General features: G+C 33.7%; 2 protein-coding genes across 3 annotated transcripts; both read left to right on the forward strand.

Annotated features, from left to right (window-relative positions):
• The first annotated feature begins 234 nt into the window (after positions 1-234).
• LOC106667247 (ras-related protein Rab-30-like) lies at positions 235-6,379 on the forward strand. 2 transcript variants are annotated; one of them, XM_024226634.1, is made up of 7 exons: positions 235-602; positions 3,286-3,373; positions 3,621-3,704; positions 3,766-3,949; positions 4,957-5,108; positions 5,232-5,358; positions 5,441-6,379. In XM_024226634.1, the coding sequence occupies exons 2-6, from the start codon at positions 3,287-3,289 to the stop codon at positions 5,328-5,330; spliced, it is 606 nt and encodes a 201-aa protein (XP_024082402.1). In that variant the 5' UTR covers positions 235-602; position 3,286; the 3' UTR covers positions 5,331-5,358; positions 5,441-6,379. The 2 variants fall into 2 exon arrangements, with proteins under 2 accessions (XP_024082402.1, XP_014250576.1); XM_014395090.2 differs by having other exon boundaries at positions 236-602; positions 5,232-5,364; positions 5,447-6,379.
• Positions 6,380-9,068: 2,689 nt separating this feature from the next.
• Positions 9,069-15,579, forward strand: LOC106667246 (translocon-associated protein subunit gamma). Its single transcript, XM_014395089.2, has 5 exons — positions 9,069-9,352; positions 12,020-12,147; positions 12,287-12,378; positions 12,466-12,597; positions 15,273-15,579. Exons 1-5 carry the CDS (start codon positions 9,220-9,222, stop codon positions 15,337-15,339), a joined length of 552 nt encoding a protein of 183 aa, XP_014250575.1. The 5' UTR covers positions 9,069-9,219; the 3' UTR covers positions 15,340-15,579.
• Positions 15,580-16,557: the final 978 nt, after the last annotated feature.

Here is a 16,557-nt window from a genome sequence, read left to right on the forward strand (position 1 = left end):
AAGTGGCATTTTTATGATTAAAAATTGAAATTAAGAAAACAAAGATGAAAATTAATTTCTAATATATGTACATGCAAGGGAGCTTAAAGCCCTATTTGTACCTTTAAAATAAATAAATATATGAAGGACCCGTGCTATGTTGGAATGTTGCGCACGTCAGAGAAGAGACGTTGAAATCAGAGACGTCACGTTCATGTCCCTCTCCATGAGATCGATTCTTATGAGACCACTTTCTCTCATCTGACCAATCCGTTTCGGTTTGATCTCGAAGGGGAAAAACACGTCAAAGTCCAAAAGGAGAAATCGGATTTAACTTTGTACAAATGTCAAGACGGGTTTGTTTATAAAGATAACGAATTGAAAGGAAGGCCGTCCCTCCGAAGACAGTTTCAGTTGACAGGATGGTGTCATCCAACATCACCCATCGACCCGATTTGAAATTTAACCCATCTCATTTAATAAATACTGTAACAAATTGTCAGTTTTGTGTTTAAAGACAGGTGTAAATTTCAACAAATTGACCTTATGTGTTACACCTCGACAGTTGTTTTGAAGTCAATTAAATTTAACGTTTACAAACAATGACATAAAGACACTAGGAGGTAAGTTCTGCTTTTATTTTATATGTCTATCCTTATTCCAGGTTTTCTTTTTAAGTGGAGTTTTTAAAAGTCCTATATCCATTATTTTATAGTTAAGCAATATTGGGAAATAAAAGTTTATTTGATTGCTAAGGGAGGAAAGACAATTCGATATTGTCAGACAGCTTTGACAATTTGGCATGATGTAATTTTTATTATTTTACCATCTAAGGCAGTAAATAATTTAAATTGGATTTTATTTTCCGTCAGTATTTCAACGATTCACAATGTTTTATTTTTAATAATTTTTTTTACAAGTCTGCTTATTCTCGCTGGCTTTGTTTGTCAGACAAATTGTGCCATTTAGCCTGTCAAAATGTCACTTTTACGTGTAAAAGGTAACATGAATATGATAAAATCGAGGCAGCTAGACTAAAACACAATGGACCTATCATTATCTCATTGATACAGCCTCCTAGCATAGACCAGAATGATCAGATACCATTGAACTGGTTCGGCACATCAACATCTTTCACAATATTAAAATATGCTTAGTATTAATTAAAATAATTGATCATATTGATTATATACATAATAATTGTTTATACTTTTCATGTAAGGTCTTGGTTGAGCTGAAAAGGCTAGTGTCACAAGCAGGATTCGAACCCACGACCTTTGGTTCAATATGCATCTGCTCTAACCACTGGTCATGACAGCTCAAGTGGTTAGAGCAGCAGCATATTGAGCTGAAGGTCGTGGGTTTGAATCCTGCTCGTGAAACTGGCTTTTTCATCTCAACCAAGACCTTAGATAAAAATGTTTCACAATATTGAGAAATAAAGTTTTACGTATTGGAACAATCTGAAAAATCAAATGATGCAAGGACGTTTACCAGTTGTGTAATTTTTGCGCATAAAGAGGGTAATTAAAAAAAAAAAAAAAATACAAACTACAGATTCACCTGTCCAGACTGTCTAAATATTTATATTGATTGAGTTGGTTACTTAATAGTCTAACTCTAGGGTTGAGCTTATTCACAAAATAAATGTCCCAAATGACACTCGCCAACAATAGAGTTTACATCCTTCAGCCTCTTGTTGCATTTCCTTGATTTGTCTCTGCCTTTACTCAGGTCATGGCTCTCCTTGGTCTAAACAATCAAGGAACTTGATTTGAGGCCCCCATTTCAGTGGTTGAATCTCTTCTACAGTTGCGTTTGTCCCAAAACACTTCCTCTTGCGAGCAAGTATAGCACCACAGTTTATTAATTGGTGTCTCCTCTGTTTCTTTGCAGAATCTGCACATGGGTTGTTGGGTTATGTCAATATTTTTCAGATGTTCATTTAGTTAGCAGTGTCCTGTTAAGAATCCTGTTAGGATTTACAGTTTCTCCTGCTTCCTTTAATACATTATGTTACCTCTTTTCTTTCAAAGTTTGTTAGGAGTTTCTTGGATTGTTTGTGTCCAATGAGTGAGTTCCGTTGTTCCCTTATTTTCTTTTTAACCTTCTGTCTGATGTGCTCAATGATATTGTGTATCATGTATGTGCATTCCTATGCCACAGAAAGGCTACCTAACAGTGGTATAGCAGCCCTTCTTCTTGCAAGGGCATCCACTTTCTTGTTGCCTTCTACTCCCACATATCCTGGGACCCAGCAGAAGCTATTCTTGGTCTTAACAGTCAGACCTTTTCAACTCATCTCTTTCTTTATCAGCTCTCTTTGGTCTTAACAGTAGATACTATTTGACTCACCTCTGCCATTACTCGGGTTTCGGATCTCCTTTGGCTTAACAGTTGACTTTGTATTGGTTTCTGGAACTTGTAGATGAAAGGAAAACAAACTTCTTGAAGCCTGATGGTCAACTGCTTTCTTGCGAGGGTTGGTCATGACCTTTGGCTTGGTGTTGAGAGGGCACTCTGGCAACGTTGGCACGATAAAGAAAATGTTTTTCTGAAACCTACATCAAACCCGACCGCATCTCACGATATCTGAATAACTACCTATTTTTTATATTGGTACCCAAAGCATGGGTGGAGGGAAGGAAAAGCAAATTCTTGAGGCCTGACAGTCATAGCATTATTTTGAGGATGACCTCATAACCCCCTGATAGTCCATGCAACAATCTATAATTGTAATATGTAAAAAAAAAAAAAAAAAAAAAATTACAACCTTTTGGTAGATTTCCATTCTGCATTTCACCTGTTACTCATTTTTTCAAGAAATAGGTACTACTATTTAAATAGATTTCACTTCTACGGACTGATTCTCTGATGTCTTTTTTGCTTTTTTGTCAACCTTATTGCTTCTGATTCCTGTATGACTCTACCCAAACGAAATACACTTTTCACATTCATAATCTCATAATTTCCCCCCACATTTTTTTAAACAGTTATCAATTAATTAATTAATCCTTGTTTAGTGGTCTAATTGACCATATTAATTATTTCAAAGATGAAAAAGTTAGTGTCACGAGCAGGATTCAAACCCACGACCTTTGGCTAAATACGCCGCTGCGTGAGCTATCACGGCTTCCATCTACTTGGACGCCAACTCCCCATCTCAACCTATAACCTTTTGCATTTTACCTCTTTGAAAAGGTGGGTTCGATCCCACTCCTGGCACTAACTTTTTCATATCAACCAAGACCTTACATACAAAGAATAATTAATTAATTTGGTATTGTATTTTTTGTTTCATGACAGAATGGAGGATTACAAGTTTTTATTCAAAGTTGTTCTCGTTGGAAATGCTGGAGTTGGAAAGACTTGCCTTGTAAGAAGGTTCACGCAAGTATGTACATTATTGATGGATTTTTTGTGTATTTAGATTCAATTTTTTTTTAAACTGCATCTACTATGCTAAATGTATTTACAAAATGTTATATTGTTCTTTATAATTTTGGTCAAAAATTAAACCATGTATGGACCAGATGGATACCATCAAGGTTTGACACATAAAAACATAAATAATGCAAAAAAGCTTGTTAAAAAATAAAATTAGCGTGTATCAATTCATAATCAGTCTCATAATGTTTCAGGGTCTTTTTCCGCCTGGTCAAGGGGCAACTATTGGAGTTGATTTTATGATAAAAACTGTTGAAATCGACAATGAAAAAATTAAGGTACGTTTGGCACTAAAATTAAAAGTTTGTATGTTACATTACATTTTTTTTCATAATACAGCTCCAAATTTGGGACACTGCTGGTCAAGAAAGGTTTAGATCTATAACCCAGAGCTACTATAGGTCAGCTCATGCTTTGATTCTAGTTTATGACATAAGCTGCCAACCGACCTTTGACTGTTTGCCGGACTGGCTGAGAGAGATTGAAGAGTATGCTAGTAGCAAAGTTCTTAGGGTGTTAGTTGGTAAGTGATTTACTCAGTATATTGTATCTATCTTACTGATGTCTTGTATAATCGCTCTTGGAGTAGAGAACTTTCCACAAGAAGGATTGAAACACTTGCTTCACCAAGGTCCCTTTTATAGTCTGCTCAATTCTTAATTCTCTTTGCCTTATAGGCTTTCTAATGACTGATTTTTATCTTAAACCAAATTTCCAGGCTGGTCAAGGAGAAATGAAAAAAAAAAAAAAACACCATTTAACTATTTTATTATTTATTTAACCATCCCTAACCAGTCGCATTGCCTTAGGGAATGATTAGTTTAGGTAGGGTTAGGGAATGTTTTACCCTCACATTGTTGTCGTGAGTCTTTCAAGACCTAGAGAAAGTTTTTTTGCCTTGTATTGTCTATTTCTTATTTTTCATCTACCCTCCAATGCATTCTTCTAGTAGGTCGTGAAGTAATTTTTTTAAAATTTTGAATAAAAATGTTAGTTGTTGCTCATTTTGTAGATAAAAAGTTAGGTAGGGTTAGGGGATGTTTAAGTTAGGTATTGTTAGAGAGTGTTTTTAGGCTGGTAGGGTAAGGGAATGTTTTAGTTAGGTGGGGTTGAAAATTGTTATAGAAAGCATATGATAGGCAGGTAATGTTTAGGTTAGGTAGCTATGATTATGGAATGTTTAGGTTAAGTAGCTAGGGTTAGAGAATGTTTAAGATATCTGGTGTTAGGGAGTGTTTAGGTTAGTAGGGTTAAGGAATCATTATGGATTGTTTAAGATGGGAGTGTTTAGGTTGATTAGGGATGGTTGGGGAGGTTTACTGAGTTGATCCTTGTTTTATCACTCAGGCTTTTAAAACTGCCTTTTGTGGTTGAGTTTGAAAATTTCCTTTACTAGTATCTGTAATTAAAAGTCGTGGATTTTAAATTTCATTTTCAAGCTATGAAAAAAAGACAAAAGAAGAACATCCCTAACCATTTTTGTTTTAAATAACTTGTAATTAAAAGGTACAAATATTTTCTTGTTTGCAGGAAATAAAATAGATCGAGACGACAGAGAAATTCCCTTTCACGTTGGAGAGGATTTTGCTCAAAGGCACAATATGTATTATTTAGAAACATCTGCAAAAGAGTCAGACAATGTAGAAAAGTTATTTGTTCAAATTGCTGCAGAACTTATGGAGGTAAATTGTCATAAATGCTTTTAAAAAAAATATTTCTATCTAGTTGTTGAAATACGTTTAAGCCTCTTGCTTTTCTTTTTTTCTTTTAACCTCTAATAAAAATTATTGTATAATTTTTTCTAGCAAGCAAGATGTAAGGAACTACCTCGATATGATGATTCCAATTTGCAAAGTGTAAATCGAAGAGCAACTGTTGTTGATGTTACATGTTGTAACAACTAGAGAAGCTATGCTAAAACATAAATCTTAATTTCAGGTAAATAAGTATTCATAATTTATTAATTTGGATAAAAGCCAAATTTATTTTTCAAATGTTCAAATAATAATTTGATTTTCAGTTGGAAAAAACAAAGATTTGGAAATGTTTATGTAGCAACTGACAATGCCGATGGTCGCATTAGTATGTGTTATCATCTTGCATTTCTGGTCTGGTCTTATCAACAAACGAAATAGCGACTGGCGGAAAAAGTCCTACCTGGATCTCCTAGTCAGCCAAAGTTCGATAGGAGACAGGAACACGTAGGATGATATTCGTTTTGTCAAAAAAGCGGAAGGCAGTGTAAGCCGAGGATGATGGGACATTGAGTGATAAAAGGAAGTAAGAAACTGGTGTTTAAGTGTGTTCACCCTTGTTTTGTCGATTGAAACTACTTGTTTTAAACAATTTTTCATTAATGAAATTCAACATTAATGAATTTAAATCAACACTATCATATGGTAAAGGTGTAGGAAATATTATTTAAAAAAGGGCAATGTTGTTTAGATCATGTTATATGTTATACTTTATGTTTATGCCATACAATATCTGGCTAGGAAATTTGCAAATAACTAATTCTAATGAAATTGTTTTCATAATATCCTTATGAATTACACTGAGAAATAATTAGAAATACTTTATTAATTAATTGTACAAAAAATATCATAAAGATACAGTTAATGAAGATATCGTGTATCAACATTTGCAACAAAAATGCTAAGCACTTGTACACTCTTTATTTTGCTTTTCTAATAATGGGTTTTTAATTATTTTAATGTTGTGATATAACAGTGCCCTATAAACTTAATTATTGAGTTCTTTGATAACCATTAATTAATGGAAATTGTAAATGAATTTCCAATCAATGCTTTGATCCTGGATAAATTTTTATCGTAACAACACTAATATTACTGTAAGAAAAAGTAACTCAATTTGTTATTATACACACTCTACTTGTGACTGACTTAATGAACACATATTAAAACATTTTTTAATAAAAGTGGATTTTTTTTTCTTTCCGCCTATGAGAAATAAATCTGTAACATAAACCTAACCTATCTCATTCCTAACTCTCCCTTAAACTTAACCTAACTCATCCCTACCCCCCACTTAAAATTAACCTAACCTGTCCCTAACTCTTAAACTTATACCAACTGAACTGAACCATCCCTAATTCTTATTTTAAAACGTTCGTTACAGCGGAAAATTAGTCAATTCACCGCCCTCACCCACGTTCAGAAATTTTTTCAAGATTTGAAACTTATTTGGGTTCATAAATGACCCTTAATTAAAATTCTGATTTAAAAAAGGTTTTGATAGTTTTTTGGTACAAGGTATGGTATGGTATGGTGGAAAAGGATACTAGGAAGCGGGTTTTGTATTCCCCAGGCTTTGCAGCCTTCTGGCTTATTGTACCTTCCTAGTTCCTTAGTTCAGTCAATAGACTCAATCCTTCTTCTAGAAGTATCAGGTCATTGACTGTTGCTGCTGCAATTTGATTCCCTAAGTCTTTTTTGTATGTTAGGTTAAACCTCCATTGAGCTGTTGCTTCGCATTCGAAGATGATATGAGTGGCTGTTTCCTCCTCCTCATTACATAATCTGCAAATGGGATCATCACTGTATATACCCATGTTGTGTAGATGTTTTCTCAGATGCTAGTGACCGGTTAGTAGTCCTACTATTCCTCTGAGTTTGGCCCTTTCCAATTGCAGCAATGTTTTTGCCAGTCTTGGTGAGGGTTGTTTCATCATAAGTTTACTATGTCTAGCACCGCTAGACTTTATCCACTTCTCCTTTTGTTTTGCTTGGATCCATTCTGTGATGGAGGATTCTATATTTGTTTTTGTTATCCCAAGAATAGGTTCGGGGCCTATGTATGGTCTTGCAGATCCTCCTCTGGCTTTTTGGTACATGGTTTAAAGAGTATTACAGTGGCAGGGCCACTAAACCAGAAAGTCTTTAGATTGTTTAAATTGTGGTAAATATTTACGGTGAGGTTTTGGGAAGTGGGAAAAAGTAACAATAAAAAAAAACATGGCCATTCACAAAATAGATTTTGAGAAGATAGATTGTCAGAGAAGATGGCTATCATCCGGGAATGTATTCCTATCCTTTTTATTGGAAAACTGTGGCATATTTACCTAGGTTTTCCAACAGTTCAGTCTTTGGATTCATCCCGAAGACTCCAGCCCGCGTGCCCTTATTATTTTTGGAGACTTCAATGTACCAGTAGGATTTTGTCTTTAGCGGTGTTCCTTTGGTCCATTCTTCCCGTTCTGGTATCAGTTTCTTGTACTTTTTAGAAAAATAGTAGTTTGGAGTAGTGGCATCGATTGACATGCTTAATATGGCATCTGCTTGTATCTTCTCCCTCAGTTTCCATTGTTTATTTAAAATGGCCTATCCTTGCAAATGATTGTCCATTTATAAGCCTGTGTGCTGCTGCTCTGGCTTCTCCTTGGATTAAAATATGAAGTGGTGGGAGGTTTAATGTCTCCTGGGCCGCAGTTGGCATTGTGCTTATGGCTCCAATGACCCTAACACAAGCTTGTCTTTGGGTCCACATAATAAACTGGATTGCTTTGGCCTACACAGTCTTGGTCTACTACACCACCGACCCATGATCGGTCAACATTAGTCTTAATATGCAGGTATATAGCCATAGGGCCATTTTGCGGTTTAATCCCCAGTTTTTGCCGCCCCCAGGCAATTTTGGCTCTCTATGTGGTTTTAGTTAAACGTGGATTCCATGTGAGCTGCTGGTGTAGTGGTTTGTTCTCCTTGGCAAATGGGATTGGGGTCCCATTAGTCTTGGAGTTTTTAGGTCTTCTATTGTCTTTTCTACTTGACCTAAGGTCCTCTTCCTTGTGTTGTGAATGATTTTGTGGGGGTTAATAGATAACTTCTCCCTTTTGCACCACCTGTCAACCAGGTTGAGGGGCTTGTTGTATACGATCCATCATGATATCTGCATCGCAGCCCATTACTACTACGGCAAGGTCGTCCGCATAGCCCATACAGTAGAATCCTTCTTGTTCCAGTGTTTGAAGGAGTTTGCCTATCAGCGACGTCCACAGTATAGGCGAGGTACCCCCTCCCCCTTGTGGGTATCCCGTGGCTTTCTTCGACCGGATGGCTATACCGCCCAAGGTGGATGTGATTATCCTATTCCTTAGGCGTTCTTCAACCTATTAGCATATATTTTCCGAGACTCCAGTGTTTTTGATTGCTCTATATAAAGAGGCTATAGTTGCTCCCTCTGGCTGCTAAAAGCTCCCTCTATATCCTTAAAACGTGTAATCCTTGTCGTTCATGGACTTGATTAGGCATTTACACAGGGCTATGGATCTCCCTGGTTGTTATGCGAATTGCGAACTGTCGCTCACTTCGAGGCTTGTGCTTCAGTGCTGTCTCTCGAATGTGGTTCTCTAAATCAAAATTCTCTACTAGTCATTCTAATGTCTTTAACATGAAAATGAATGATGGTCTGTACGAGTTGGGCTTGTGGTCGATGGGTCGTCCTACTTTAATTTGATGTGAATTAAAAAATCAGTGAAAATTATTATTTTTTTGAACTTTGTATGTTTTGTGAATACTGTTTTTGTTCAATTTTCTTCTTTTTTGTTCTAATTTTTATAATCAACCTGGATCGAATGGACGTAATCGATTGTGTCTGTTACGTGGCGTATGTGCTTGGGTTGGGAAGGTAACGGGGACACGGTGGACCGTCTTCAGTTGTGTGTTGGCAGGTTGTTCCACTTCTCGGACCGTCAACTCGCCTGAAACGCACCATTTTACCCTTAGAGGCAGCAGGATTTTCGACCTGTCGACTTTCCAACCATCCCGTACTACAATGTCCAACAAGAACAAATCCGTATTCACTAAAGAAGAGGAACTCCTTCTGCAAGACTTCAGCAGGAACGTTTCGACGAAATCCTCTGCGCTGTTTTACGGAAACGCTTTCATCGTCTCAGCTATACCGATATGTGAGTAAAACCAATTTGAAATTGGAAATCCTGGCAGTCTGCCAAAAAAACACAATCTTATTTATGTACTTTTTGCCATTTCTTTTTTCTTCGAATAAACGCACTACGTTTTACTTTTTCCGATATTTTCTCGTTGGCAGAAGTACTTGATTGTACTCCTTATGCGAGGAAATGTTTTCAGTTTTAAGCTTAAAATCCCTTTTCATTTCTGTTTAAACAACTTTTAAAAATTATATGCGTGATGTCACAAGAGGAAAATTAGTCATCCAGCTTACGGGTTCGGTTGCTGATTGATCTGCACATCACCACGGTAAAAGAGTAACTCATGTTGACAATCACCAATCAGATGGATGACATGTGCAACATTTTATAAAAAGACTCCAGCTTTGTCATTGCCTCCTTGATCTTAGTTGGTTTATATACAAATGTTTCATTTTTTCTATTATAATTATACAAATACAATACATATACAATTTTGATAATAAGACAATAAATTGAATGTGATTAAAATATAATGGCTTTCTTGTTGGTAAGCATAACAAATCAGATGACAGAAATGAGTAGGAAGGAACCAAACTTGCTTGAAAAGTACTTAAGTAAGGTACATGAGAGCATTCACGCACAAAGACATCATAAACAGAGTCTTGTTTTCTAATTTGGACAATTAGATGTAGTGAGGTTGATTATGAATTTGTGAGACAGGCTGAAAACAATTAAGGAAGGTCATATTCACCTGCAGGATGTGGCAAAAGGTAAATCAGTTGTCCAACTGACCGGTTCAGTTGCTGATTGATCATCACCACAGATTAAAGCGGCCCATAGACGGTCAATATTATTGTACAATATAGATTGCACAATAATTTGACAGTTAACCCTTAACGTTCAATAATATTGTACAAAATTTTGTTTGTGCAATGAACTTGAATAGTTTGAAGGCGATATTGAAGTTTGTGCAATATTTTGTGCACTTGTTGATACTTAACAAACTGACTGATATTGCGTAATAATGCCAACAGACTGTGCAATATTTTCCAGGTTGTACAATATATTTTCAACTTTTCGTCAATCATGCAATGTATTGCACAAACTTTCAATATCGTCTACACATGATTAATTAAATTGCACAACCCAAAATATTGTGCAATAATATTGATCGTCTATGGGCCGCTTTAAAGAGTAACTCGTGTCGACAATCACCAACCCCCACAACATGTTATTATGAAAGTATTTCAGTTTACACAATGAAAATATGGATGAAATGTTCAACATTTTATAAAAAGACTCCTCCTTTGTCATTGCCTCCTTGATCTAGTTGGTTTATATACAAATATTTCTTCTTTTTTTAAATTATATAATTACAATATACAATATTTTGATTAAGGCAACAAAGATACAACTTATATAGCGTATATATTTTGCCTTTCTCAGGGCAAATTTATGAGAAAAATAATGTATATAAAGGATCTGGAGTCTACATGGACTCTCCGTTTAAAGTCCTTATTTATAGTACATTTATTATTTAAACTTTAGGACTTTAACAATTTTTTTAAATACCTTCCTTACAAGTCAGAAGTGTTTTTTTTTAAATTTAATTTAATTTTTTTTAAAGATTATTAAGATTTACTTATACAGGAAGTTTTAATGTCCAATTTCCTGCTGGGTGTCGCAGAAGGCGAAAGACTGAAACATGTCTGACTGACAAAGCAAGGATAGGCAGACCAGAATGATTAGTAATGATAAAATTACAAATATTTAAGTAACTGTGTACTATTTCCACTGTGGCTCAGTTGTTATTTCTGATCATTCTAGTCTTCCTTGTTTCACTTGTTTTGTCCAGCAAAAGAGGTCTTTTTTCACCACTTCAATGGTTGCTTTTTTAGTCTGTTTTTCTTAGTCTTGTTCTCATTTGATAAATTTATAAATGAAGGAGAAAGAATTATGTCAAAAATGACAAGGGGCGAACGAGACTTTTGTGCCTGAGAGCATAATTTTAAAGTGAGTGGATACTTCTAGAGTATATTGTTAGGGTCGTCAGTTGGGTAGAGTCAGTCTGACTTGACCTGTTTGGCAGTAGCCCAAAATCAAGTTACAATTCTTAAAAGATTGACTCCTTAGTTTGGGGAACAAACACTGTCCAGGGACTGTTTAACTGGCATAAGTTCAAGGAACTTGGATGGGTGGAAAAATGAGTAACATGAAGGCGATTGATGTCGTACCGTAACTAAAATTACATACTGGAAATTACAGTTGGAATATCTCGACAAAGGGCATAGGTGTGTAAAAGATGTGCTCCTTGCCCGTTGACAGCAGAAATAAGTCGAAATGTTTGCAGGTATGCCAGGAGCTTTCAGCACGCTTCGCCGATCCTTCTTGTACCCCGTTCTGTAACTTTCACCTCATTAATAATGGAAATTGCAAACTGAACGCACAGAAATTATGAGATTTTTTGATGGTTAAGGTGATAAAAAAAAACTTGTTTAAATTATAGATTTTTTTAAGTTCTCAAAAAAATTTCTTTGTAGCTTGGTAATATCTGATATGTTAGGTCGTTTTTATCTTCTTTCATTTCAGGCTTGTTTCTTCTTAATCCAGATCTATGAAAGGCTGTGTGATTTTTTCTTGAGGCTATATCTTGATATTTTTTCAAGAGATTTTTGTTTGTTTCAGGGCTGTTCTGGAGGATACACATGATTGACATCTACAGCTCTTTTCTATCGTTCATCGTTGTCACTCTTACAAGCACTTACCTTGTTGCGAATGCTTACAAAAATACAAAATTTGTTTTAAAGCATAAGGTAATATTTTCAAATATGATGTTATATTTATCCCTTTTAATTCTATTCCTAAACAATTCAACAATTTGTATAATTTATTGATCCTTTTTTAAAATTTATTTATTTACTGTATGTTTTATATATAAATTTTTATTTAAAGATTGCAGTGAAGAGAGCAGATGCAGTAATGAGAGAAGTAACGAGGAAGTTGTCTGAGGACAAAAAAATTAACAAAAAGGAGAAGGATGAGCGGTATGTTTTCTGAAAAGTATTTATTTAGGTAATACGTTTTATTTCTTTCTAAAATGAGTCTGATCATTTTTGATCTATCTATTTCAGCATAGTCTGGAAGAAAAATGAAGTCGCAGATTACGAGGCAACGACCTTTTCAATTTTCTACAATAACTCTTTGTTTCTAGCATTGGTTATCTTCATTAGCTTCTATGTTCTGAAGACTTTTTCACCATCAGTGTATCCTTATCTTATGACAAAAATTAATTATTTGATTTGAACTAATTAAATTTTGAGATTTACTCTCGAGGTTTGCAGGCTGATATCCTGTTGAGCCTTGCAGGTTTGGCCTGGCAGATGTCCCTTGGCATTTTGCAAGTTGGCCTGTTGCATCAGAATGGACAGACTAAAATAATCAGAATCTTTCATTTAAACTTTTTTAGGTTGAAAAATATTAGGTATATATCTTCTTGTTCTAGCCAATAAGCCCTGAAGTAGCCAAGAAATTAAAAAAAAAGTTATTATATATCAGTCAATTTGTATTTGATTGTAGGAAAATAAAATAATAAGCAGGATTGTATTAAATGAGATGACATAAAAAGTTACAAAAATGAAGACAACTTATGTAAAGTAGGCAAAAAAATTAATTTAAAAAAATTGTTCATATTTGTTTTAAGCATAATTTAAAGCCTATGGATATGAAATTTTATAAGGAACAAAAAATTACCATATTTGGGTTCCACTTTAAAAATTCAGAATTTCTCTAGATTTTATCCAAATTAAGTGTTATTACAATTTCGGAAAGCTGAATTTCTCTTCTTTTAAGCTAATCTATAATAAAAGTTGGTATCAGTAAAGTAGGCCAATAAATTTTGTTTCTTAGAAAATTAATTCGGATTTGTTCTAAACATCCTCCAAACCCCTTAAATATGAATTTTCATGGCAAAAAAAGACATTGAGCTAGATCACTCAGGGGCATTTTTTTATTTAGATGTCCATTGTTCCTCTTTTTATTCACTTTATTCACAACTCCTCTGGATTTTATCCAAATTTAACGTTATTACAATAATTAGAAAGCTATATTGTCTTATCTTAAAATTATATTAACAAGGCTTGGATTTATGTAATTATAAGTGAGAAAAATAATGATAAAATGAACAGAAACTCCCAACGTTTTATTTTCTTGCTCTAATTGTTTTTTTATTGAGACTGGGTTTGGGCCATTACGGGTAGTTTATAGGGTTCTAAACATGTGTAACTTACTGATTGGTGGAGTCATTTCAAAGTTATCACTATTTTCTGTTCGACAAAAAATCGGAGGCACCCAGAAGGCGAAACTCAAATAGAAGAAAATATTTTTTGATTTTACCTAAACTTTGTATTCAGAGTTCTTTTGGAGTGTAAAATAAGAATATTAACTTGGTTTCTGCTAATCTATTTGAACCTACTTTGCTCAGTCGCTTGTTTTTTTTCACGGCCCCTAGGGTCTCTTTGCTATTTTAATTAAATTGGTGATACCATGTCTGTAGGCTTCTGATAAATGTGCATTAACTATTGCATTATATATATTATAGACTGAGAGGCAAAATAGAGGCCACTTTTTAAAAAATATTTTTTTCATATTATTTATTTATTTTTTTAAATAAAATACATGCAATCATTATCATTTTTATTTTGTGTTTACTGGATATTTTTAAAGAAAAATGGAAGATATGGCTAACAAATATACAACCAGGTTGGTGGGTTGCAGATTTGGACCAAACCTTTTTTTTGTTAATTCTATACTTCAAATATATCATCGGGGATTTGCCAAAAAAATGTGTTTGAAAGATAAAAGTTTCCGTTTTTTAATATTTTTCGCCGTTCTATTTTCTCAAATGAACTATGTGAATGTATCATTTTGCAACATTTTTTATGTACATTGCAATAAAAATATAGTAAAAGCTATAAAAGTTTATTAGTAACCAAAAAAAAATTGAAAAACAAAATATTTTTCAAATAAACTAGGTCATAATTTTTTTTATTTTTGGGGGGGAAGTAATTCTAGAGACCCCTAAATATAAATTTTTGTTTGAATTTAAATTTATAAATTTTTGACCCCTGAAATTTTTCTGATTTTGGAGAATTCATTATCAGAATATCTGATTGAAATGGCTGTAATTCATTAACAGCTAAAGGATCCAATAGACCATTTGAAAGAAGAGAAACCTAACTTTTTAATGACATATGTACCATTCAAATATATAAAATATTTCTATAAGACAATACACAAAATAGCAAAATTATTTTTCAGAAATTAACATATTTTTTAAATGGAAATAATTGGAATTTTAATGTTTGATACATTTATAAACTGCAGTTGACAATTTTGATGTTAGAGCTTGCACAATGAACGTCAGTCAGGCAGAAAGATTGACAAAATTATCAGTCAAAAAATGAATTTCTAAGGGTTTTATAATGCTAGAATCATGACAATGAGGTTAATTCAAATTTTAACCATTTTCTGACCTACTTTGATTACTGATTGTGTGTTACAATATGGAAAAAAGCAGTATTTTGTTGATTTATGTTTTCAATCATACCAAATTATAATATTCTCCATCATAGAAAATTTTTGCTTTTATGTAACCAACAATGAAATTAATACACCAAAAAATATTTTTTAATCTCTAAATAACGACATGCTCATTTAGTTAAATTTAATTTATACTTATCATTTTTCTGATATTTTAAATTATTAATAGTAAGGGTGGCCACTTTTTTTTTTTGCCTCCCATTATATTAGTTTTATTATTAGTTTTAACTTATTTAAATTTCATTTTATTTATTATTTTATTATATATTTTTTTAACTTTAAGGTAATTTGAAGTATGCTTACTTGAAAATAAAATATATTCCTTAACATCACTTAACAGAAACTATGTATTATCTGTTGGTGCGGCTGGTGGCGTCATTGCCCTGTTATCGACTGGATCGAAATAATTCACCTGAGTAATACATACAATAAAATAAGAAATAAATTATTAAATGTGATTTTTACTTACAATTTATTTTTATTGATTTATATTAAAAAAATTACAAATGTCGAAATAATTCATTTTGCGTTATTTATCAATTTCAATATTTTTTTTTTTTTTTTTTACAGATATTTGAATATTTTGTCAATTATTGTGGTTCCCCTTGCAAATATAATGAATTGTAACTGATTTTTTTAAACTTGTATATTGTTTTTATCTTTTCAGTGGCCCCACACTGAATGTGACTGAATTCATATCTGACCTTATTAAAACACTGTTGTGTCTAGAATGAGAGAATCATTCATTTTCTTCATGAAAAAAAGCATCTCTTTTTTTTTTCTTGATCCTTACCAACTGTATTTTGGTAGGTTTTTTTCTGTCAATTTACCTTATCACGAGTACTACAGGAAAAAGAAAAGAAGGACCACACCTTGTTCAATTCTTGCATCGGTCGATTATATAAGGAACATGTGTAAATACTGAAAAAAATTGTCACAAAAAGAGAAAAAGAAAAACATAAAGGACAGACAACAAAAAATAAAGAAAGATATGAAATTTTCCTTTTCTTCATAAGTGATAAATAAAAAAAAAATTTTTTTGCTGAAAACATAATTATTGTGCCAAACGATTAGTGCAAATGACAGGGGTTTTACCCCAATACCAAGAGGAATACTGATTACTCTTGGATAGAGTGAGTGTTTTATTAGCATGAATGAATGGATTTCTGCCCAAATCACTCGGAAGAATCTCGAGTATTCTGAGGCAGTGTATGTGAAGTCTGATGTGTGAGTATTTATTAGCGTGAATGGATGGGTTTACCTCAAATACCACGAGGAATATCAACTACTCTTGGGTAGTGTGAGTGAATTTATTAGCACAAATGAAAGGATTTGTAATGAAATTCCTTGGAGGAATATCGAGTAGTCTGAGGAAGCGTGAGTGAAGTCTGATATGTGAGTGTATTTATTAGTGTGAATGGTGAGGTTTGTACTCAAATTTCCCTGAGGAATATCAACTACTCTTGGGTAGTGTGAGTGAATTTATTAGCATGAATGAGTGGATTTCTAACTAAATTCCTCGGGGGAATATCGAGTAGTCTGAGGAAGCGTGAGTGAAGTGTGATGTGTGAGTGTTATTTATTAGTGCGAATGGTGAGGTTTGTACTCAAATTTCCCTGAGGAAC

The sequence above is a fragment of the Cimex lectularius genome, unplaced genomic scaffold (genome assembly GCF_000648675.2).
Source record: "Cimex lectularius strain Harlan isolate CLEC.00 unplaced genomic scaffold, Clec_2.1 scaffold118, whole genome shotgun sequence".
Classification (NCBI taxonomy): domain Eukaryota; kingdom Metazoa; phylum Arthropoda; class Insecta; order Hemiptera; family Cimicidae; genus Cimex; species Cimex lectularius.